The following is a 25,757-nucleotide window of genomic DNA, read 5'->3' on the forward strand; positions in this document are numbered from 1 at the left end:
AGGAGACTTAATGTTAACAGCCAACAGCAATATCATGAGAGTGATGTTATGTGTTTGGACAAATAATTTTCCAAATTCACTTTGTCCAGTTCATGATAGTAGGGGTTCTGGAGCCCCTGCTAGCTGTCACTAGGCAAGAGGCACGATACATCCCAGACAGCTCCAAAGTTCATCAGAGAGCCAGCACAGAGACAAAAAGCTATGCACGCTAACTGTCACTGCAAGGTCATTTCAGGTTAACTTGTGAATATAAGATATATATTTTTAAACTACGTCATTCACTTCTTTAATGGAACCTGTTTGTTTTAGTGTGGTTTGTTTACTTCTCTGTGTATTTACAACATTGATTGGCATTAAGTTCTGATAGTTGATTGGTTAAAAGCAGGTTTTACTTTTTTTATAAACTTTTATACTTTAACAATATTCTGTCACTTATATTGGGTACTGTCCGATAACATGACATTTGCACACTTCTGTCCACAGACTGCAACTCTTGGTCCCTAAGCAAGACCCCAAAGCCGCACACTGCTCCCTGCGTGTAAAATGCAGAGAGTTCATTTGTTGCTTTGTACTTGTGACAGTGTAATGACAATAAAGTTGAATTCTATTCTATTCTAGTGTCCTCTAAGAGTTTAAAGCACTCAATCTAATTGTCATTAGTTGGCATCATTTTATTTTATAAGAAATGTGTTTAAAAAGCTCCTTTCTCCCTTTTTCTTATCTTGCCTCATTAAAAATTAAACGAATGCTTCAAAAGAAAATATGTTTAATTGCTTGTTACGACAAATAATAAATCTGTTCTACTGATACTTTTCAAACGACCATCTCTTTGGTGTACAGAGAATCATCTGGAAAAAAAAAAGAAAAAAACAATAACATAATGTCCAGTGTTCAGCCTTTGTGTAAACAAAAGAAGGCCTTATAACTGTAAGAGTGGAATGGGCAGACCTGTTTGTGATGACAGAAAAGCATCAGTAGCTCATTAGACGACTCATTACAGCCAAAGTGTTTGCAGTGGATCATCGCTGAAGGCTCAACAGGTTAAACCTTGAAGTAAATGAGCCATAGAAGCAGAACAAGAATCATTCTTGTCTGCCAAAAACAGAAAACTGTTACAATGCTGAAAGCATGGCTTCCTTCTGTTTATCAACTAATCAGTCTAAAAGTAATACTGTGATGTTGTAATGGATATCTTTTAATCATATGGTCTCCTTTGTATCAACTTAGCAGGATTTACATGCAGCATCCTATCTGAATATTGTTGCTCACCCTATGTCTTTACGAACACAGTGTGCAAATCCTCTAAAGCAGGATAATGCACCAGCTCAGGATGGAAGCTCTGCATGGTAGAGGATGATGGAAAGTATTGCGATAAGGTAATTTCTGCATCTTTTGGAAAGCACCTCTATCGATTTTTTTTCCAATGGGGTAAATGTGCAATAAAGGCTATTTTTAGTTTAACAAGCATGCTTTACATGTCAAAAAAATTTGTGGCAGCTTGGCTTAGCTGGAGATCACCTCATGTTTGCAACTGTATTAGTTGCTTAGATTAATAACTTATTATTTAAAGAATGTTTATTTCCATAACACTGGAAAAGACAGATAAAAAAAGGTGTGATGTGGTTGTTAGTTCTGATCTAATATAAAATGCTGGATTAACATGTTATTGCCTCTGTTGACATTTTGTGTGAAGAAAAGACTTTCTATAATGACATACAGTTTGCTTCCTGGCTTTAAACCCCAGCCAACCTTTTCTGTCCTCTGGGTATATTTTAGAGAAAGCCTTTGGAAGGTAGGCAACAATTTAAGCTTCACAACCAAAGGGACAGAAATGAAGTGATGTGTGAAGACTGTTTGATACAGTAATCCAAACATTTGCCTGCAGTAGGAACTATGTCTGCCAGAACTGCAGTAGGTTCTGTAAAAGGAAAAAAAATGCTTGTAAATTGCTAAAGACTTAAGCTCTTAAGAGTTGCAATCTGAGTGTATTTGAGGAGCAAATCATGTCTTTAGCTCCAAAGAATTTGTTGCTTCTCTTGTTTGCTAACACTTGACTAACCTCTGTAGGTTTTTCCAGAAGGTCTTTAAGTTTTTTATTTGAACTTTAGATGTTTGTACCACAACTTTCATCACTAGTACCTACCTGTTTCTCTGTTTCCCAACCTTTTTTGACTTGTGTACCTCTTTGGGCATGTTGTCTTACAATGAGTACCCCCTCAGTCAAAAGTACTGATGGTTGTCCAAAATTGGAACATACTTACTAAATCTTGTAAGATGGGCATCTAATTCTTATCATTTTATGCTTTCCATCTCAAAATTAAATAAAATACAATATAAATATGTTGCCTGGAAGTTAGTAAGGAATTAAAATAAATACAAAATAAAATCGTATTATAAACCTGTATTTATAAAACTGGAGGTCCTCTGAGTAACTCCCTTAATAATCACATTTAAAGTTGTTGAATTGGGAACTACATACAGAACAAAAATTATAGTCAGATTGACTTAATTAGTTTTACTTTGTTTTCATCCAGACACCTGAGCTGCTTTGAAGAGCTATGATAGCTCAGTGTGAAAAACAGCAATGTCAAAGCTGAAAATGAACTCAACATATAAGAAAAACGTATTTTTGGTTAATAAAAGTTTGTTTAAGTTTTCTATTCGGTCCTCACAAGGCAAAACAGAGCCCAGCCCTGTTTTATCTTTCTATCTTAGAAATATAATAGTTTGATTTACCCCTTACAATGCACTTGTGGACCACTAGGGGTATGCATACCCCCGGTTGGGAAACACTGCTGTATCTGACAGCATAGGGCAGAGGTCTAGGATTACAGGAAAAGGGTCCAGACCTACCTGCTGGCTAACTCGGACCCAACCTGATTTAAAACATTTATAAATTACTGCATCCTTCTCCTTCTCCTGTTTGTATGATAAAGTTTTCCGGCTGCATGTGATGCAAATTAGCCAATGAGTCAGGGCTGCTGCTGCTAGCTACTTTTAGACACAGCAGGCAAGATGGGCAGTGGGAAAGAAGGAGAAGATGATGAGAAAAAGATAGCAGAGAAAGGGTGAACTGCTGGAAGAACTGCAGTGAACTAGTGAAAGAAAAGTTGAATGGCCTGCTGATGACCCTGCACATTTTGAGTATGTTTGGCTTAACCTACTGCTGTGAAGCAGGATTCTCCACCATGAACATAATAAAAAATAAATATCGACTGAGGCTCAAAAGGAGAACTTGAGAATGGCTTTGTCACCATTCAAACCCAGGTTTAAAAGCCTTGCAGGACAGCGCAATCCCAGTTCTCTCATTAAGCCATAAAAAAAAAAAAAAAAAAAAAATGGTCAGTTCAGGTGTTTTATAAAAAAAAGTGAGTCAGGAAGTTGTCTATATACCAACCTGAACAATTGTTGTTCTCTACTTCAGAAACACTTTAGATTTAAAAATGGAAAAATATTCTATTCTTTTTCTAAATATTTTTTTTTATTTAAAAATTCAATGCATAACATGGATGCATAAACACCTCATTTTATTTCAGTGTTAAATGCTGTTTAAAGTAATGGATTATAATTAAAAATGTCTCCAGACCTTTACTGGTTGTTGATCTTCTTTATTCGCAGCCCGCTGATTTTAATTGGTTACCCTTGGCATACGGTGAGCAAGAGTGAAGAGGAAAATAAAGATCTAGCTGTTTTGCATATTCTGCAAGCAAAGGCTCTCATAAAACCCCTATCAACAAGCAAAGCTGACAAGACAGCTGTAGTTTTGATCTCTTTGATATCCATATTGTTTTTATCAGGTCTAATGTTTATCAGTTACCTGTCACCTGTTAAGTATTGAGCAAAGATTTTAAATCCAAAATTCTTTCTACTTTATTTTCTTGCCCTTGAGGTGATGAGTATTTCTCAACCACTTTTAAAGATCTAAAGATCAATCCTTTTCCATCCAGCCTTTATAGGGTAAAATTATGAACTGAATAGGGCAGAACAAAGAAGCAAGGTCTACAACAGAGTAACCGAGGAATATCATTTGCCACTCATTTGTAAATGATAAAAAAGCAATCACATCAACAAATTCAAGACCTGATAAAATTATCCAGGAAAAGCAACAGTGTTTGAGGATCCACTGTACTAAGTTTTCAGCATATACATTTCTAAACTAATTTTTTTTAGCACACTATTTTTAACACTGTTTCATACCTCAAGTTTTGAAGCATTGATAACTTCATTTTATAAAGTTACAGAGATAGAAAGTGAGGGGAAATGGACAAAAAGTAAAAGGAAAGATGAAAAAAGAGACCATAATCTAAGACATTCATTACTGTAAATGTATTTTCAGGTCCAGTTAATTATTTAAAAAGTATGGAAAATAAATGTAGTCCATCCATTCATCATCAAAGAGTTTCTAAAAGAACAATTGAATGTTTATGTTCGGTATGGTTGATCTTAAGCTGACCATCGCTAACCTGACATTTTCAAAGATGGTGCAGAGCTGTAATCAGGCAGGTGATAAACTCTGATATTAAAGCTAAACCAGAGAGATATTCTGCATATACAGCTGCTCTGTCAGTCAAGAATCAGCTGTCAACATCTACTAAAGCCTGCAGAAAGTCCACCATCTCAGCTAGGAAGGGAACTGCTTTGACATCCTTGACAAAAGTCTGCTTGGGTATATATCAGTTCTAAAGTCTGCAACAAAATATAAAGTGTCTGTCTTTTCACAGCCTTCCTCTTCTGCTAAATTGATGTTTTTGACAGAAAATTGCTCTCAATACCCATTAAATCAATGTGATTGTGCATCACCACACCAAAAACAGAGCTGAGAAAGAAAAAGAAAAAAGAGCAGCAACATTTCTCTCCTTGTCCTCCAGCTCAAATACATAAAGGAAGAAATAGGAAAGCAGTTTCACACTGAAACACGCTCAGTCACTCACTCACTCTCACACAGAGTGGTTGCTGGCCACTGGAGGCTGAGAATAGATGTTCCAACTTGGATACTGTTGATGTAACTATTATTTGTACTCTCTTTCAACTCTTTTCTGCCCTGGTTCATGTTACACCTTTCCCGTCTTCTCTCCCTCCCTTTGCTGCTGCTCTCTCACATCTCTCTATTCATCTCTCTCTTCTTCCTCCCCTTTCCTGTCCTATGACTAGGCTCAACTCACTCCAGTATTTTTAGTATTTGTGAGTAGGCGTTGCCAGGTCCTTATGAATTTTCATACTGTAGGTTTGTTTGGTGTGTAGGCTGCCATGCTGCTCTGCATCTCTCCCTGTTCTTCAAGCTATCTCCAGCACAGGCAAACACACACATACACACACAATCACAGCAGTTTAGCAATACAAGACTGCATACACATACGGAGAAACACACGTGTTAAGTGTGTAGGCTGGGTTCTGGTTAATGAGGATGTTTGGAGTCTTGGGAAGAGCCAACAGCCTACAGCAGGCCTGTCAAAGCCAGTGCTATCACCCCTTTCTATCCTCTATCATCCATTTTTCACCAACTTACTTGTCTTGTTTTCCTTCTGACTCCCCTTGAGCTGCAGGGTTGCTCAGATGGAGACGCTCTTAATCCAGAAAATTAATTATCTTCATTTATCTGCTTCATCTCACACCCCTAGAGTATGGCTATATGTGGTGAAGTGCCTGATTGCATGTTCATGTCTATTTGTATGTGCAGCCATGGGATTAGATCGACCTATCTTTGGGACTGTGCGCTAGTGTTTATGAGTATGTTATGGGTTGTAAGTTCTTGGGGGGTGGGGGCATGTATTGTGTATTGTAACGGTAATTGCATTACAGCCTGACATGTGGGGTGACTCAATTCTATTAATTCAATAAGAGGTAAAGGCTTGTTTTGAAGTGTGTGTTACTCTTTCCATTAGATAGGAGCAGATGGATCATGTCAGGAAGAATTAGGCCGCAGTGGTACTAACACCTTGTCTCTGAGGAAGCAACTTCCACACATAACCACATTCCCTTACAAACCCGTGTGGACACTCTCTGGTATGTTCGAGGTAGGTTCCCCTTTCAAGGGCAACAAAAAGTGTAGCAGTAGTCCTTGTAATCTTTGTTCTCCTCTCTCCTCCTTCCGTCCTGGCTGCAGCTGGTCTATGGCTTGTGACACATCCTTCACCCTCAGTATGAGCAGATTTTTTTGCAGCATATATAAGAGTTATATGTCTACGTGCGACTCTCTGCTCCCTTCTCCTGTCCCACTTCAGCCCAGATTAGAGCGTCCGTCTCCTGAGGGAGACAAAAATATAAAAATAAAGCTTTTTACCAGAACACTGGTCTAAACACACACATATATACACATATTGTGTGCACACACAGGCATTATGAAAGCTGACGGAGAGAGGCACTGAAAGAGCCCTTGTACAGCAGAATCCCAAAAAGCTCTTGTCTCTGAACAGTTATAGAGAATTGCAGAAACGGAAAGGGAGACTAGTCTTTCTGAGCAAAAGTCTTAAATCAGTCCTTTTCTTTTTATTGTACTCCCAAGAAGCTAAAGTTTAGTTTGTTTTTTATGGTCTTAAGTAACAGTTCTGCAATTTTTTGAAAAAACTTCAAAGTTTTTCTTTGTCTAGACTTGTACTGTTTTTCCCCCCACACATTTCCAATGAAACCCATGAACATTTTCAGACAAAGGTCTTTGTTGATTTTTGAAAGTGATTTAACATTGACCTATGAATCATTCTGACATAAAAATGCTTGAACCTTAGAGATGTTTTGTCTACTGATAAATTTAAACTCAAGCAGAAGCTCTTTAAACCGTCCTCTGTAGACATTACTCTTGGAGCCTATCACATAATTTCTCTATTTCTGTCATCAAAACAAATCATTTATAAAGAAAGAACAATCTTACTAACATAAAATCTTAACCACCAAGACCTTGATTCCCAGTGAGCTATTAGCTATGAACTTGTCATGGCCTTCTGTTAATGATTAAGTATAAAATAATATATATATTAGATATAGTTCAGTGTATTGCAAAGAGGCTCCACACCTTCTAGCCAAAACAGTGCTAGCAAATGTTATCCTTAGGAATCAGCAATAAAGTAATAAAACTGTTTTTTTTAGAATAACAACATATTTTAGAAGTTTATACAAAATCAGCAATTCTGTTTGCTGTGTAGTATCTTGAGCCCAACATAACATTTAACTTATAACTTACTAACATTTAAAGATAAATACAAAAATCTAGATGGTGAGCAGGATAATCCAAATTATATTAGGCAACCTATTTGGCAACAGCCAAAAGAGTATCAAGCTTTCTTGCTGGAAAGAAAGGTTAGAAGTTATAAAGATCATTTCAACTTGATGGACTATAAAGGTCAACTTAACTGAACCAAACAAATAAACAAGAAAGCAAAATTGCTAAAACAAAAGAAAATTAATGATATCCATCATTGAAAAGCATTATATCACAAAAGCTAGTGTGATAGCCAACAAATGGATTTGCAAACTTTCTAGCTGGAAATCAGTTGCTATAAAATATAGTTAGGTAAATATATTCAATTCTGCATCAGGTTTAAATAAATTTAATATAGCAAGTTAATTTGCAATCAATGTTACTATTGATAAGGGGAATTAGCAAGCTAGCTAGCAAGCAAAACCAAAACAAACAAACGTGAGGCAAAAAATTATTCAGAGGAGATAGATATATCATCGATATATAGAAGATAGATAGATAAATTAACAAGACACAGACAAGTAGAAAAATGTAACCTTTACTTATTTACAGATTGTACAGAGGTACTGAGTGATAAGGTAGTATTTACAACACACGTAGTAGCTTTGAAACCCCTGAACTTATACACAGGTTTAATACACAGCAGAGAATCACAGGACCACACACCAAAACACTCCTTTCACCCAGAACTGGAGGAATTATTTGAAATTGAGATGTCGTTGAGTCTGAAAAACATAAAAACATTAAATAGGCCTACTTGTGGTGGCAATGGTTATGTAAGAACCAGCCAGGTATTATGCAGAAAAAAAAAATGTAGAGAACTCTGTAACTAGAAAGTGGATTAGTACAGTCTGGGTGGAAAGGTGCGTGTTGATGTGTTTAGTCCAAACTCGGGGAGAAATCAGCTGTTGTAACAAAATATGTAACAATATAAACACAAGCACTTCATGCAGTAACAAAAATAAAATAAAAATAAAACAAAAATAATTCAAATAGAAAAGGGTTAAATTAAAGAAAAGAAATGGAGGGTGTTGGATGTATAAAACTCATTCAACATGACACGTCTGCATGTGTGTTTGTTTGTTTCTATATTTGTGTTGCATGAGTCTGGTCAATTGTTGGGAATAGGATGAAGGAAAGAGTATATCAAAAGCACATGTACACACACACTCACACACAGGTGTTATGTCCGAGTATCCTTACATCAGCTTCCATTAATTTCCCATTCTATTTAATAGCCTAACTCAGACCACTACCCAAGCCTTATTCTTACCTTTTGACCAGTTGACAGGTCCCCATAAGTACCTGTAAGCCGATAGAATAGAATAGACAATAGAAAATCCCTTTATTGTCCCACAATGGGGAAATTCTGAAAAATTGCCATTACACTGTCCTCACAAGACAAATACTTGGACACACAACCTGGAACCTCTACATTCACACTTCCTGTTTTATACAAATCATTTTGCATTGTGGAACACACAGAAAATATTTGCACTCTCAAAGGTGATAAAGCACAGACTCATGGTGGAGAAACAGTAGGCGGGATGGGGATTTTGTTCAAACCACACAGGCTGGACAGTCATCGAAAATGATTCATCTATGCGTAGTAGGTTAACAGGTTAGCTGACCCAAATAGTTAACTAGTGTGTTATCCCATCTGGAAATATTCTACTGAGTTCCAAGCCTATGCCATTTTGGAGGAAGGAGGGAAGGGGGAGGGAATGTAAAATGACAGAAGAAATCTAAACATGCCCTTTAATTTTTTTCAAAACAGAACTAAAAAAGCCACATTGCATTTGAAATGAGTTCAGTACTTAATACCATTCAAATCAAAGAAATTATAATTTTCTAACAATTAAAACAAAAAATCTTTTTACAGAAGTATAATATTGCAACCTGATATTATGCATATAACTCACAACAAACCTGTTAAAATGACCAAAAAAGGGCCAGCACTCATCAGTCAAAGGTGCGTCTCTTTAGTCTTTTTTGTTTTGTTTACAAACTGTCCTGCATTATCTTTCCACTTATGTACTGTATATAAGTGAGTGTAGTTGTTCATGTGAAAGAGAAGGTAGAATAGCAAAAAAAAAAAAAAAAAAAAGAGAATATGGACAGACACTCAACTAATGGGATATCAAGTCCTGTTTCCATCAAAATCCTTGAGCTGAAAAATCAATGCCCTTGCTCAGTAGGTTATGGATTTCTAAAACACTCATACGCACGTTGCCGGCCTGTCAAGTGAGTGCTTGTATGTGTGTATACTGCTTCTGAAACGAGTCCCTTTGGAAACTCTGCCTTTGCCACGTGCCTCTCTGGGATGAAGCACAACACTGCACTCTCACTGAAAGAGAGGCATTAAAGTACCGTACCAGCTACTCTGACAATTATTTCAATGAGGAAAAACCTGTACCTGACGATGCAATTTGCCTAAGAATTCAACACGAAAACATCAAAAAAGTCAGCAAGTCCTTTAGTTCTACATAGAGTATTAAAAAAAGACAATGCATCCTATGAGAGACAGTGCTGAGTCCAATGATTTCTCACAACTACTGATAAGTGAATTCCAGCAAAATTTGATTTTTTTTTTTCACATCGAGACTTAACTTTACTCTTTTGATACTTTATCTACTCTACATCAGGAAGCAAGGGAAGAGCAATACGAAGCAGTAGAGAGAATAAATGGAAACAAACTGATAGGGTAAGCAGAAAAAGGCTCAAAGGAGGGATGAGCACATAAAAGTAAACAAAGAAGGAGAAAAGTGTTTGTGTTATGTATACTGTATGCATGATGCAGTAACCCTTTGTCTAACTCTATAAAACATTTGATTCTGGAAGAGCTTTCCCTTTCATGGTGCCCTAAAATCCAACGCTAAAGAGAAATAAGAAGAAAAAGAAAACATCTATCCAGCAAGTGACTGAGAATATTCATATTTTTTTAGTATAAAAGTGTTTTTTGGTCAAACGTCTGTGTGGGTGGCGGGGGGGTATAAAATCTACAAAGTGCACAAAGAGAAGCTATTTCATAGCTTCACACACACTCACACACACCCACCCTATTCTACAATCCTAAACTACTGCGAATATGCACATGTGCGTGTATGTCATAATGTGCATGTACCTTGTGTTTGTGCGGGTGTGAGTGCCTGTGCATATATGACCCTGTATAAGGAGTTTAAGTGTAGCACAGGGCAGTAGGAAGCATGCAGTAAGACCTGAAGGCTAGCTAAGAGGAAGCAAGGATGCTGCACTTTGTTAGATCTAGAAACTCAGGAACACACACTCTCATCCTGAGAGGCTTTTTTTTTTCAGTGGCCACATTTGGTCCACTTTTTGGAATGTTCAATTAACTGACATCAACGATAAACAGTCTGCAAGTTTAACTTCCCCTTAAAAAACAGACAGAATCTGTTTTTTTTTTTTTTTTAAGTTTGGGTGTGTGTTCAAGCGTTTGTACATCTGCAGGCAGGAGCTTCACCTGTACCCAACCAGCTGCCTGCATTTCCATCATTACATAGATCATAATTCCGATTCAAGTCAAGGATTACTTCGGCGTAGTGGACCACTCTTTAAGCCATGCTGGCAGTGCATTTCGAAGGCTCAGACAACAATGGGGTTAACTAAAGGAGAAATCATAGTGCAACAGGAGAGTTCTGGATAGGAAGTTTGGGGCGATGGATTATGTCTGGGTGATACCCATGTATATGTGTGTAACCTCAGAAAAAAAGCATCCCTTTTTCTTGGGTAGGGTGGGATAGGTTTGTTTGTCTTTCTAACATTTGGTTGGTTTTGATGTCTGATCCCACTGTTGGCCTTATATTCTGCGATCAGTATTCCACTTATTCCACAAGGAGTCCCATCCTTCTAGTTAGAAGTATTGTCAGCCTGTGCCCCGCTGCCCACAGCTTTAGGCTAGTACACACACTGACACGCACACACACTATTAATTTTGCAACTTTGCCTCCAGGTGTCCCTGTGGCCCCTTTCCTGCCCTGCACAGGGTTTAATAGGAAAATGTATTTATTCTGTATCTCTATTAACCCCTTTGGTCCACTGCTGAGCCTGGAGTTTTTCACATCTATGTGTGTCTGTCTGTGTTTGTATCTTCATATGTGCTTCGGAACAGAGCTGCCGGGTCCAGTCACACACACCTTCTCCTTACATGCCTGCCTTTGTATGTTTTTAGTGAGAGTAAACGTGTGTTTTTGTGACTCTCAGACATCAGACTCAATGCTCGGCATGCGACGGTAGAGCCGGGGCCGGTTTCCACCTGCACTCGAGGCTCGCGGTGCAGTCACATAGCTCATTGGCTGCGAGGCAGCAGGTGGGACCATGTAGGCCACGACAGGAGGCTCCTGCTGAGGGTAAAACACCTGTTGATCGACTTGGCCTCCATGCTGGTTGACATGATGGCTGCCATGGTTGCCGAGGGTGAGCGACAGCTGCATCCTCTGTTTATAGAGGTCGTGGGAGGAAGTTTTCTGCGGCAAGCGCGTGGTAGCCTGGGAGGTGGAGTCTCGTTGTGCTGTGCCTGGGGCTGAATGCAGAAAGGGGTTATGCGACGGGCGATCTGGCAGAAGGCTCTTTGAGCGCCGTGGCATAGGCATTGGGATGTCCAAGCTGTGGTGGTGGGATGGAGATGGAGAGGGTGGGCTGCGGCTGCTGTATGGCCGGTCAGAGCGTATTGTGAGAACATTGGCATAAGCCCCATCATCAAGGATCAGCTCCCTGTCCCGATCTCTGTCAGGCAGGCTGAGTCCTCGCATGTGGTGGTGAGACTGGGACTGTCGCTCAGGAATGCCATCTGGAAGCACATTCTCGTAGGAGTGCTGACGACTTAACTGAAGGTGCTGGGCGGATGGAGAGGTGGGCAGAGGAGATGGTGAAGATGGGGTTGGCTCAAAGTGGCTGACAAGACCGTCCCCCTCACCCACCAGGTCTAGCTCACTCTGGGGAAGGTAGTGAGTAAACATGTCACTGCTTTGTGGGTGGGTGTGGCTGTAGTGTGAGTGCAGGTGGTCTTCACTGATGTCATACAGGTTTCCCAGATGGGCACATGCATCACAGCGAGCTTGAGGGGAGCGAACAGTGTACAGACCAGAATAACCACTGAGCTTGCTGAGGCAGGTGCGACAGTGACTTGGCCTGGAGCCTTGTGTCGCTGAGCCTGACCCTGGAGCTTCGAAAGAACTTGCTGATTTGTCCTTTGCGCTGCATAGAGTGGAGAAAGACATAACGATTATACAGGAGACAACACAAACCTGTGAATGAACCTCAGTTTAGTTTTGATAGGACATCCTACCTGCTGTGTGTGTAGGTACTGTATTTCTTGTCCTTCAGGGAGTGCAGGTCAGCCTCGGCGCTGTGACTGTGGTGGAGGAGGCTGGCGCTTAGCTGCATAATGGGTGCATCTGACTGGTGTGAGTAAGTGCTGTCAGGTGGAAAGAGGTCAGGGGGGTAACTGTGTTCATCACTTCCCCCCTGGCTGTCTCGTTGGTACAGAGGAGCAGATTGGAGGCTGGCCTGGTCAGAGTCAATGGAATAGATCTTGGAACCTCCACCACCACCACCTCCTCCTCCTCCACTACCACCACCTCCGCCCCTTTTCCTCAGCTGATTGATTGGCTTGAATCCACCCCTTGCACCCATGGAGTCTGAGTCTTTGTGTGATTGTGGCCGACTTGAACACTCTGATATGTCAGACGGTTGTGGCTCTTCTGGCAGGTAGCGCTGGCTCTTCATCTGTGGAGGTCCTGTCCCTGAAGCTGGGGTGGGGCTTGGGCCCCCTGGAGACACAACACTTGGCTGAGTCTTCAGCGTCTCCACACTTTTCTTCCATAGGGCCCGTGGCTTTGATGCAGCAATGGCAGGCCCCGCAAGGCGGTTCTTGCCATTGTCGTTTGTGATTGACAGCTGGGGCTTGTTAGGGCTGGTCTGGAGAGTGGGGGCTTGTTGTTGTCCTGGAAATGGTGCAGAATTGTTTAGGTGGTTTTTATGTCGCCCGGACAGTGACAGGAAAGCCTGTGGACCTGAAGCGTTGCTATAGAGACCAGGACCCTTCTGAGGGAGACTGTGGAGTGAGTTACCTAGGAGACAAGAAGACATGCTCTCAGACAGCAGCTACAACAGTTTAATGTTTGCATGAACGCTTTGCCAGTTAGCTGATACATTTTCTATTACCTTGGCATGCAGAGTGTACCATTTCTTCTCTAATCATGACGCCTGCTTGGACACAAATACTAATCTAATAGCAGTTTGGAAACCAACCAAAGGAAAATAGTTTATCCTTTATATGCACTGAGCTTAAACTTTATAAATCGCTAATAAACCTGTTTGATGTAAAGTATATCACTGAACATAAAATGTGTACTTTGTTTAAAAGTCTTGTGAAAGCGTTTATTTCATGTGAGGCTGAGTAGCATAACCAACAAAAATATGCAACCAAAGGTCTACTGGAGTGATTTAGAAAAGTGCTAATATATGTCCAAGTGAGAATATCACATATTTAGATTGAGTTTCTGAGTTTTTAAACAAAGGTTTAGCAAATATTTCAGGTTGCAAAACCAAGTGTGTGCTACTCCAAAAAGGAATTGCGAATTTCCTTTTTATTTCAGGTTTAACATTATGTGCCACTTTGTGTTGGTATCAAATTAAATTCTAATAAAAGGGATTGGAGTTTAAAGTTGTAAGAAGACTACATTTAAAAACCACACGCCTATAAAAGCAGTGCAATACCTTTTCCTGACATCATATCTAGGATGCTGGGTTGAAGAAGGACAGTGTTGCGTTTGGGTGATGACATAGCAATGGACTTGGCAGATTTGAGTAAGTGTAGCATGTTGGCTTGAGGACTGAAGTCCAGCTCAGGTGTCTTCTTCTTCATGTCAATGTGAACGCCGTGTATACAGCTCCATATACCCTGAGAGGGGCACAGAACAGGGAATTAAAGAGAAGAAGGAAGATGAGGAAATCCGGGGCAGCGGCACAAAGAGAAGACAGAGATAGGCTCATTAAAAAGTAAAAGCATATTGCAAACCATTGACATTATCCAAAATAAGTTCATACATGTGTTCAACTAATTTTCTTGCAAAGTGAAATAATAGACACCTACTTCATTTATTAAGTGGGTTCACTGCTAACCCTCACCTCATTTTATTTTGTAATGTGGGTAAGAGAGATAATCACCACAGACGAACTGCTCTCAGAGGTGCTTGAAAATTTAATTTAGTGGATGATGTCAGTGTGGGGGGAGGGGGGCCCTGAGTGCAAGAAGATGTTCTTCCTACAGTGACTTAACCTCCAGTGGTGCTGCTCAAACAGCATGTACACGTGAAGAGACTGACACACATTCTAAGACACATCGCACACAGTTTTTTGTAAGACACTTAATGTGTGAAATGCTGCTGGGATAAAAGCTTTGCCTGAAACAGAGGCATCAAATATGAATAATGTAAAAGTGGATATTCTTTGTGCCCCCATTTGTGTTGTGTGTGTACATTAAGGTTTGCATGCCTGCACCTCAACTGGGTCCTTTGTGGTCGCATTATCTTATGGGACTTGCATGTTTCTCAAAATGTTTAACTCATGAGGCCGACATGTGAATGTGTGTGTAAGAACACATGTAAAATAAGTTCTCTACAGCTCCCCTGCACAGCCTAACTTTAAGTAAGAAAATGTAGGTTTCAGGTTGTGAAGAAAGTTGCATAAAAGAAATTAGAATATGTAAAAACAGTTCTTTAGAGCTCATTTCTTATCTAATTATTGTTAATCTCAATCCATCAATCCATCCACTTCTATCAGTTTTAAGTTAAACATATTAATTGCCTCCTAATAGAAATAGCAATTGATTAATTGACATGGCAGCAACCCAAATCGTTTAGGCATAAAGACGTGGTAGAGATGAATTCAATAATTCAAACTAGGCATTAGAATAAGAAAGAAAAGGGGAATTAAGTGGCTTTAAATGTAGCGTGTTTGTTGGTGCCAGCCAGCCTGGCCTGAAAATTTTAGAAATTGTTAAGATTTTTCTACACTGCCAATGCTGGTGTTTAAAGACAATAATCCGAAGGGAAACAATTAACTGCAAGCAGCAACAGTGGCCAAAATGCCTCATTGAATTCAGATGTTTAGACTACCACTCTGACTGATTTGAGATAATAGAAAGACAAGAGTTACTGAAATAACCAATGTTACAATCAAGATACGATCTCTGAGCAATCAACAGGTCGAACTGTGGAGCAGATGGAGGCCCTTCTGTCAGTTAAAAAAACAACAGACAACTGAACAAACTCACCAAGATTGAAGAAAAAACCTTTTTGAAAAAAAGGTTGTCCTGTCTAATGAGTGTCAATTGAGAGGTATAATGGTGTGGGTGATACTTTACTCAAGTTTAGGTCACATAGTCCCAGTTGAGCGTTGTTTAAAAGACACAGCCTACCTGGTCAAAGGTGCTGACAATGCCCTTCTTTTTATGGCTATATTGTATGGCATATCTAGGAGGATATAATTGTTAGAATATATCAGTGAGTTTAAATGGTCTCAACAGTCACTAGACTGAATAGAAGACATTTGGGATGTGGTGGAACAGGAGTTTTGCATCACTGATCAGCCAGTATGATCTTATTCTGTCATTATCATGGATCCTTTTTTAATCTATGCTATAAAGAATTAAGGCTTTTCTATAGATAATTGGGTGTCAAATGGATGTGCCTCAGCTGGACTATAATGTTATTTTCTCTCTTTACCAGACACAATGCCCATATGCAGGTAAAGGTTTGGCAGAAAAATGGTTTTCACAGCCAAAAATTCAAACATATTCTACAAAGGTGGTGACCACCAGTCCCCTACAAATCAAAACTGATCCTGAAGCTGTCACATTTCAAACTAAATTGAGAATGGCTCCAGCAGTGGAAAAAAATGTTATTATACGTGTTTCATTTTCTCTCACCCTGCTGATAGTGAAGAGCATGCCCGGCCTGCCGGAGCAGACACCAGTGAAGCAGTATCTCAGCCTCCAGTAGAAAAGGTGCTCAGAGATAAAAGTGAGAATGGAGAGGCCCATAGCTGTAGCCAGCATATAGAAGACCCCTGCCATGTTGTCCACATCCAGCTGACTTGACATCACCTCATTCTTCTCATTATGACAGATTCCAGTCAACCACTGTGCCTCCAGCTCCTCCATCTCACCTGTTTGAAAAGTGGAGAAATAAAGTATATTTTCTTGAAAGCAAGAAAGGGATTGAACAGGAACTTAAGAAGGGGGAAAAAGCAAAAACCTCTGGATAAATATAAAGAGCAGTTAGAAAAAAGAAGGAAGTTCAAATGAATGAAAACAAAGAAGACAAAGGAAGGAAACGAGAGCTTAAGGGATCATTTCTCCTACAATATTTTTGTTTTACATATTTAACTTGTAAAGATGCATTCATTACGATATATGTTTTCAAGAAAGTTAAACCTGATAAAAAACTAATTTCTATCATAACATCCACTTGTTAAATTATTAATATAAAATGTAATATGTCAATTTAAAAGCATATTTTAGAAATAAACCAACATCGCATGCTGTGTTGGTTTAAAAGCGACATCAAAAGTTACTTTTTACTGTTAAGATAATACGTTTTGTTCATTCCGTGTGTAAGAATAATGCTTACACAGCACCTGTTGAAAAAATTGATGTTTGCAGAATAAACTAATACAATTTAGAGCATAGCTGTTTCTTTTATTCATGTTGTTTCTGGTCTTGCAAAATGTTCTCTGTTCTCAGCAGAATAATTGTGGTGGAGCATAGTCTTTACCTATTTATGTATTTATTTATTTGCAAAGAACTATTCATCGGTATAATTTTGACAGATATTCATTGCTGATCAACTAGGGCTACATCTGTTGATTATTGTAGTAATCAATTGATCGATAGATAGTAGATATTATATTGTTTGTTTCCTCCTCCTGTCTACCGTTTTTATATATATATATATATAAATATGCTAACATTTATAATAAAAAAAGTTATTGGCACATTTTAAATGACTTGCAAAACGCAAAATGTTTAAAGATATACATACATATACTTATGTCAATGAAGCCTTTCGTGTAAATTAAATCTGAAACACTCTTATCAGCTTCACCTGAACCACCTGCAATGTTTCTCGTTCAGCTGCAGCCATTCAACTCAGGGGCCACACCTCCTGGCCCAGCTTCTGTCTCGCAAACCTCGAATTTTCAACCACCACAATCCAATCAGCTCCCTCATTCTCAGTCCCACTCATCACATGGCCTATTCCACCACCAAAGTCCAGGCCCCAGGTGAAAACTACCCTAATCCATTTCTTGGTTAATCATCCAAGCGAATGCTGATTTACATCCTCTAAGTCTTCTGCAGGGGCCTGAGTGCCAAAAAACTTGTTTAATTTATGTCTTTATCGGTTTCTGTATGCATACTCAGTGTGAGGGATTGCAAAGAGTCAATGAGTCCTCGTAATCAGCTTGTTTTCCTTAGAAATATGTTGAAGAACATGATTGTGTTACCTGTATAAATTGAATATTTTTCTAATTGCAGCTTCTCCATGAGTAAATAATCAATTTATTCTGTAGCGAAAATATGTAGGAATTTCATACATAAACAACACTTATAATATTAATATTTGTAGACTTTGGTTTTAATTACTGCTTTAAGCTGGTTATTCATTCAGCAAATGGCATGTGTTAGAGTCTGTTTACAGCATATTAGTCAGTGTAACGATTGAATTACAAAATTATTTTATGATTATTTCAATAATTGGTTGATCACGATTAATCTGCTCAAGGTTTTAGTCCTAGACTCAACCCAATTACACACAAAGGGGAAGAATTTGTTTCATTTTAGGTATACCTTTAAATTTTACACTATACCTACATAAAATCAAATGCAGATAATCCCCTTGTAAAATGTATTTTTCTGTTGTCTAATTTTCACTGTGGTTAATTTTTCTCCTTTGACAGTTTTTTAGCAAGCGAATCACAACGTGAACAGCTGATGGATTAAAAAGCACCAGCTGTAACAGGAGGGGTAAGGTTTTGATAATGATGGAGTGATAACACACGATGGGAGGAATTATTATCAGGGTCCTTGTGTGTACTCAGGCATGAGAGTGTTTGCCCTGAATGAAAAGGTCGGCTGTAAAGCAAAGCGCTTTAGTGGTCTGATTTCTGTCTAGCTCATTCTACTTCTTCATTTCAGACCATCTCCTGGTTTATTATTCAGAACAATCTGGGGGAGTAAACATATCAGGATATGGTGGGAACACACACACACACATAGCAAACCACGCAGACTAATGATGATGAAATGGTGTGTTAAGACTAGCCCTTGATAGCTTTCTAAAGGGGGAATGGGGGAGAACAAGATTGCTTTTGGAGAGTGAAAAAAAGGAAAACTGTCCACTTTAAAGATCTGCAAAGTCCTGCAACTCTGATGAATGCATTATCTTACCATCTCCTATGATGCTAAGTATGGCCAGATCAACGTGACGTTTCCAATAGGATCCTTTCTGTAGGGCGATCCCATAACCTGTGGTGGCAAATATATAACCACTGCCGATGGTCACCAGCTTACAGCCGTCGTCTCGGCCCGCCATGTAGTTAAGGACTGCAGCGTCATAAATGAAGGCATCCAGCTTTCTGTGATGAAAACAAAATTAGTATAAAACAAAAGGCTATGAATTAAAGACATCATAAACATGGCAGGAAATTCAAGAGATAAATATGATATATCTATTTCAGAAAGACAAACATTAGTGATACTCTAAAACTATTAAGGTAAAACTGTATTTCACAAAAAATATTGGATGTGAATACAAATTCTCCCTGCTAAAACAAAATTTTTTTATTCATATATAGTTCACATTAACCCTATCTCTTGAGAATCTTTCTACGTTATATTATTATTGTCGTATAAACACAACAGATGCATAAAGCTGATAACTAAGATCCAGTTTAAGCTAAACAGGTTATCATAAAAATAAAAGATGTGATATTTTTCTGTTATTAAACATCATACTAATAACTGTAAAAATCCCCTAATATTAAAAGAGTTCAAGTTATTTCAGAGTTAAAGCCTCAGAGTTATCTGTTTTCAGTACACATGACGCATTAATATCGAAGCTGGGGGTTGCACAGAAATGTTTGAAGCTAGTTTCTTTTAACTTTAGAGCCATGTCTGCGGTTTATTCAGACTGTAAAACAAACATAGAGTTCACATATTCAGCAAATAACAGGAAGGTGAATACAAAAAAAGAAATTTGCCCTTTTTTAGCCTTTAAAGACTTTTAGAATTTAAAGATAATGGAAGGATTTAAAAAAATCTACAGGTTCTTAATGTATACACAGAGGTACTGCTGTTTTTCTAATGTTATGCTAATAAGCAAAGTGAAACATCAAGTCTAATAATTTAGTCCTTTTTTTCATTACTTTTTATTTTAGAATGATTACTTAATAAGACTTTAATGAAAGCTCATACTGTATAAGCTTGTAACAGAAATTATGTTTTATTATATTTACCTGAAAGCCATAAAAATTTTCATCCTGCTCATTAAATAAGACTCAGCTAGTGGCAGCTTAAAATAAAAAACGGCAAAGTTGAACATGAATGAGAAATTAATTTAACTTCTCTCCCCTTTAAAAGAGGGTCTATTTAGAGATAGTTTTATACAAAAGTGACGTTAAATCTCCACTATGAAAACTACCAGCTGAACAGAACAGTTTAGAGAAGCAGCATCAGGAAACTGCTAAATTCTTATTCTTTTTTTACAACAACAATAGTACAAATAAATGAATCTACGATCATTAAGAAATATTAGTATAATCTTTTTTAAACTCTGAATAGCTGATGATAATCCATCTTTTAGGTTTATTCTTTCCTTGCATTTCATTAGCACTATTTATTGAATACATTTTCATAACTAACATCCCAGATCAAATATTGGCTTAAGGAATCAATGTTCCCTTATTCTGACCTCCATTCTAAAATCGAAATATTAATGTGACAACATTTTTTTTTAATTACCTGAAAATATAATTTCTCATACAGTAGCAATTTGCATTTTACTGAAAATGAATATAAAGCTCAGCATTTGAAATTTAAGGTGTTACTAAAGACCAGATTTTGGAGTTTCTTCTTCTCTGACTTGAAGAATATTAAAATTATTCATCATTGTCTTTTTATTTCTATATGAAATTTTTGTTAGGCCAACATAAAATCATTTAATTTTAAAGTGAAAGGAGAATGATAACTCTTGGAATAAGAATGTGCAAATTTTGAGATCAATAAAGTCAATCAATCAATCAATCAATCAATCAATCAATCAATCAATCAATCAATCAATCAATCAATCATGATGTCAGGAAATCAGTCCCTTAATTTATCTTTCTGAATGGACCACATTTTGCTACAGCTGTAGATTAACAGACTTAGTGTTATACATATACCATGATTTTAAAATTCAAGATGTCTCAGATTATTGGTAGGTATTAGGTCTGAACTTTGATTGCTTCATTCCACCACATGCTTTCATCCAAGCCATTTTGTTATAATTTAAGCGATTTTTCTTTATATCTTGTCATGTTGGCAGGTAAACCCCTGGTTCGGTAGCTAGTTCTGCAGCCTATAACCAGTTATCTTTTAGGATTCCCATGTATGCATTTAGCTCCATCCATCTTCCATAAATAAAGAAAACACAGTAAAAACCGCAAATAAAAATGCTTAACAACAGCTTTTGGCTACACTAAAGGTGTTCAATGTAAGATAAAAAAAAATACATTTTGGCGTCATCTAAATAAATTCTGATTATCTATGCCTTCAGAATATTGCACTTGATGTAGACTTAAGGGTCTCATTTAACCATGGCCTACTATTAGATCCACCTAAAATTAGTGCATTATACCTTTTAAAGACTGCCTACAATAATGTAACAACAAAATATGTTTTTTGAAAGATAAAATAAATTGCAGAACAGGCATTTTTAAGTGTTGAACCATCATGGGGTTTCTCTATAATTTATCAGAGGAAAACCAGCTTCCTTTAGGTGTTTCCTGTCTGATCGCTGAACATTGGTGTTTTCTGAATTAAGAAAACACAGCTAATCAAAAACTTGTCTGCCCTAAAGACATTGAGTATATTCTGCATGCTTTGTAGAAGGCATTGTCCTGATGCACTCAATAACAGCTGAGATTTACAATTTGATTAGCCTGTAAGATTATGATTTGTAGCCAGTGGGGGCCTTGAGTTGTTTGGATAGAGAAAGGCCCAGAAGAAATGGGCATGTTTTGCCTGTGATATTTTAACAGTCTCCCTAAAGGAAACGTGTGAGATAAAACAATCCCGCAGTTCAAACCTTAACAGCCAGTAACTTTTAAAAGTTAATAACTTCCTTCCTCAAACCTAAAAGTAACCAGAAAAATTTTAAATGCTATAAAGTTTAATTATACATCAACATTAATGGACTATATCCATACTTCTGCAATTATTTTTTTTAAACTGAACTATGTAAAAATCTGCAGGTTTCTATTGATAAGTTAAAAGCCCTCTCTTCAGTGCTAACCATATGGTTTTATTAAAAGTGCCAGCAAGATCATTTGAGTGCTTCATATTGATGCTTGTTCTCTGAGATAATATTTCTCACATACATTAAATGTATGTCCAATAAGCATGGTTTCCAGTGAGTCTTTGATCATGCAGAACTGTAGATTTTCCCATAGCATTTCACTAAGACAGGGGGCAACAGAGAGAGATAGAGAGATCTTTGAACAAGTCTATATGCATCATTATTCTAGATCAGTGGAATCCAGCGTTTAGAGGTTCCCCTGGTACAATACCCCTGATTGAAATGAAAAGGTAATTACAAGGCCTTCTCTACCCCTATAAAATGCTGAGGAGGTGTTTCAGTCATTTGAATTAAGATGAAGTGGGGGAAGGAATACAGTACATTTAGCTACAGATTGAGTCCTGGATCCTCTCTTAACTGCTCATCTATTCAGCTCAATATAAATGTTCATTTAGGATTTCAGCAGGGGTGTAAAACATTCTTTGTTTATTTGGCTACTACTATACTATACTAATTAAAAATACTGAACTGACTCAAAGTTTTTAGTTCTTTGCTAGAGTTAACCAGATGTGATTTGAAATTTCTTGCCATTTCAAATAGATCATGATACCAGTGAAACAGGCCCATAGCCTCACAGATCCCCTACTGTACTTAACAGGAGACATGAAGTGCTTTCCACATATTTATTTACGGCTTCACAACATACACACTTGGAGTGAAACAACATATATCTCTCTGCTTTAATGTTTTTCACCCTAAATGTTCAATCCCCTGTCCTTACTGCCCTATTTGATGGGTTCCTCTTGGAACAAAACAAACCAAAAATAAAATGTGAGCGATTGTTGGCCAAAATTAAAGGTACACTAGGTGTAGGTGAATGGTTGTTTTTGTCGCACTCATTCTATCCTTGATGAAGGTGAACTGAAATCTGACTTATTTACCTGTAACAGGCCTGTTCTCTCCTTTTTCTTATTTTGGAGGCAGTCTTTGGGAAAAGGACATTTATCACATGATAGTTAAACTGGTAAAGATTTAAAGTTTCTACATATTCTCATGAAATAAAAAAAATAAAGCAGAGATAAGCTATAATACTTAAGGTATGTTTGTTTTGCAGGACTCTTCACCTTTAATACAAAAACCGAGAAAAAAGCATGTGGCAATGATGCAATCTTGCTTGAATCGGAATCAGAAATACTTAAATAATCCCAGAGGGAAATTACTTCTGTATACATTTAAAGCACAGGTGCGAACAAATGCAAAGTGCTCTCTAGATACCTCCAATATGAGGCTGAGACATCAGAAAGTGTTTAAGTGTCCTTAAATGTCTAAATATAATTGAATAAATACAACCTATGGGTTCTATTAAACATATTCCTAACACTGTAACTGTTCACCAAAGGGCTTATATTTAATAAACACATTTTTATTGGTTGTAGCACAGATTATTAAGACTGTTTTAATAATTCATTAGACTCACTTAAAAAACAAACAAACGAAAAACAGTATAATGTGGACAGAGAGCATCTTTCATTGGTTCTGTCATCCCAAACAAAAGTGATTAGATTTTCTTCTGCAGAATTTTTTACTTATGATGTATTTAATTATTGATCACTGTGCCAAAAACATTCATTATAGTGGTTTGGAGTTGTATAACTGTGTGAGATGTAAGAAACAAACTTTTTCATTTGCTGTGCCATCTCAATAAAGTAATTAATGCAAAAGCAAAAACTAAAATTATGTTTGTAGAAAATACCCTAAAGATTAAAGCCCATGGGACACTAAAAACCTGCTCTGCTACTATTGTGTATTACAGAGGGAGAATAAAGGGTAGACGACTCTAGAGCAAATTACAGTTTTCCTGTGTTGGCAGCTTCTCCTTTTTTTTTGCAGAAGCAAGAGTCTATAATGAGCACTTGCAAACATTTTACTGTCAGTGAGAGAAACACTGAGCAAAACTACTGCAGTATTTTAGCAAGTTTAAGCCATGGGCTTAGATAATTTTTTAACATTTTTACAACACAAATAAACAGATATTGTCTTCCATTGTCAAGATTTCTAAGGTGACATTGACAGGGTCGACCAGTTTACATTACCCTGTCTTGAGGCTGACCAGCGCATCCACGACGCCTGTCTGGTGGTATTTAGTCATATACTGGTGCATATCTGGGTAGTTCTTTCGAATGTTGCGCTCAGTGCTGCCGTTGGGAACCGTCCCAAAGCGAAATGGAGGGGAGTAGGAATACGGGCTTTGGAACTGCAGGGATAGAAATAATGAAAGCAAGAGAAACGGCAGTTGTTAAAAAAGTGTAATTTGGATGAGTGGAAAGAGCACAGAGGGAGAGGCAAAGATGAAAGGCACAGGTCAGTGACATCAGAAAAAGGAGAGAAGGGGGAGAAGAAAAAGAGGAAAAAGAAAGTCCCAGCAGTAATGGGGGCAAAAATGTAAAAAAAAAATGAATGAGAGGCGCTGAAGAGGGAGGGAAGAAAGGGAGGAGAGTGACAAGAGGAGACGGAGGGAAAAGGAGAAAGGAAAGACAGCAGAGAGGACTCATCAGTCATCATCATTGCGTTTCCAGTGTAGTGTAAGACTGGCTTGGGTTCTGCTGACACTGCCAAGCTCTGAGAACTAAACACACACTCGCCTTTGATCTTTGCAGCCTGTGTGTGTGTGTGAGTGCGTGTGTCTGTGGCATTGCTGTGCTGGCAGTGTTAGTGAGGTGACAGGGACGGCCAGTGGGTTTGGGCTGTGAAGCCCGAGGGCGCTCCCCAGAGACCCTTGTCTGGCCGCAGGCCTGGCATCCATTACAAGAGCAACCCTGACTGTGAGTGTGCATGTGTGTACTGTATATATATGTATGTCTGTGCCTATATTTGTGAAAATGTACCTTTTTGTCAGACAGTCCCGTGACTTGGTCCACAAACTCTTCCTGGATCATGAAAGCGGCCAGGTTAGCAGTGTAGGAGGCCAGAAAGATTACAGCAAAGAAGGCCCACACGGAGACGATGAATTTACTGGTGGTGCCTTTTGGGTTCTGCACAGGCACAGAGTTGTTGAAAACCAGACCCCACAGAAGCCATATGGCCTTTCCAATGGTGAAAGATGGACCATGGGGGTCTAACAATCCGGAAGGAGGTAAGACAAAAAAAAAGAAAAAGAAAAAGCAGAAGAAGATAATATGATGGTGAGGCCAAGATAGACTTTATGAAACACTAAAGACACTGTCTTGACATTGTCAAAATAGCTTCATCAAACTTTTTTATGATTTAAAGTTGCTAGAATACCCCCCCCCTCCCCCCCACCAAACTGTTGCTGCCAAATCCCTGCTAATTTATTTAAACAGGTCTACAAAAACCATCTACAAAAATAAATAAATGCTCAAAAAATAAATAATCATAAAATTAATTGCCCCCCAAAATACAATAAACAAATAAATGTAGGTAGAAATTAAATTATACTCTTTTAATTAGCTTCTTTATTTATTTATTGTCCTTTATAATCTTCAACTTTATTTATTTATTACTTTTTTTTGCATTTATTTATGTGCATGATATAATATTTTTGTCTGTTTTATTCTTCCTTTGTATTTTGAAATGCATATAGAAATGTAAAAACAACAGGCAGGAATAAATAGTGTTAAACAAATAAAGAGGGTAAAGAAATACAAAGGAAGAATAAAACAGACAAAAATATATCATGAACATAAATAAATACTTCAAAATGATAAAATAAATAAACAGAGTTGAAGATTATATAGGAAAATAAATAAATAACATAACTATTACAAAGGTGAATATATAAAGAAGCTAATTAAAAGAGATATATTAATATATGTCTCACTGTATAATTTAATCTCTACTTACATTTATTTGTTTATTGTATTTTTTAAAATTTATTTATTTCTGCATATGATTTTTAGATATGGCAGAGTTGGTTCCCCATAGTACAAAAAGCACAAGTTCTTAAAAAAATCGAGCCATTATCCAGA

General features: G+C 37.8%; 1 protein-coding gene across 2 annotated transcripts in view; it reads right to left on the bottom strand.

Moving 5' to 3' along the window:
• Window positions 1–7,714: 7,714 nt before the first annotated feature.
• The window catches only part of grin2ab (glutamate receptor, ionotropic, N-methyl D-aspartate 2A, b), a 196,336-nt gene continuing 178,293 nt past the window's right edge, over window positions 7,715–25,757 (bottom strand). Inside the window, exons 13-19 of one of the 2 annotated variants that reach the window (XM_038285320.1) lie at window positions 24,657–24,886; window positions 23,865–24,025; window positions 18,663–18,850; window positions 16,143–16,381; window positions 13,931–14,114; window positions 12,498–13,281; window positions 7,715–12,406 (exon numbers count right to left, since the gene is read on the bottom strand). In XM_038285320.1, the coding sequence (XP_038141248.1) occupies window positions 11,410–12,406; window positions 12,498–13,281; window positions 13,931–14,114; window positions 16,143–16,381; window positions 18,663–18,850; window positions 23,865–24,025; window positions 24,657–24,886 (2,783 nt within the window). In that variant the 3' untranslated portion in view covers window positions 7,715–11,409. The remainder of the gene's footprint in view (window positions 12,407–12,497; window positions 13,282–13,930; window positions 14,115–16,142; window positions 16,382–18,662; window positions 18,851–23,864; window positions 24,026–24,656; window positions 24,887–25,757) is intronic. The other variant, XM_038285319.1, reaches the window with a different exon arrangement.

The sequence above is a fragment of the Cyprinodon tularosa genome, unplaced genomic scaffold, assembly GCF_016077235.1.
Source record: "Cyprinodon tularosa strain WSP-4 unplaced genomic scaffold, ASM1607723v1 ctg21, whole genome shotgun sequence".
In the NCBI taxonomy this organism is placed as follows: domain Eukaryota; kingdom Metazoa; phylum Chordata; class Actinopteri; order Cyprinodontiformes; family Cyprinodontidae; genus Cyprinodon; species Cyprinodon tularosa.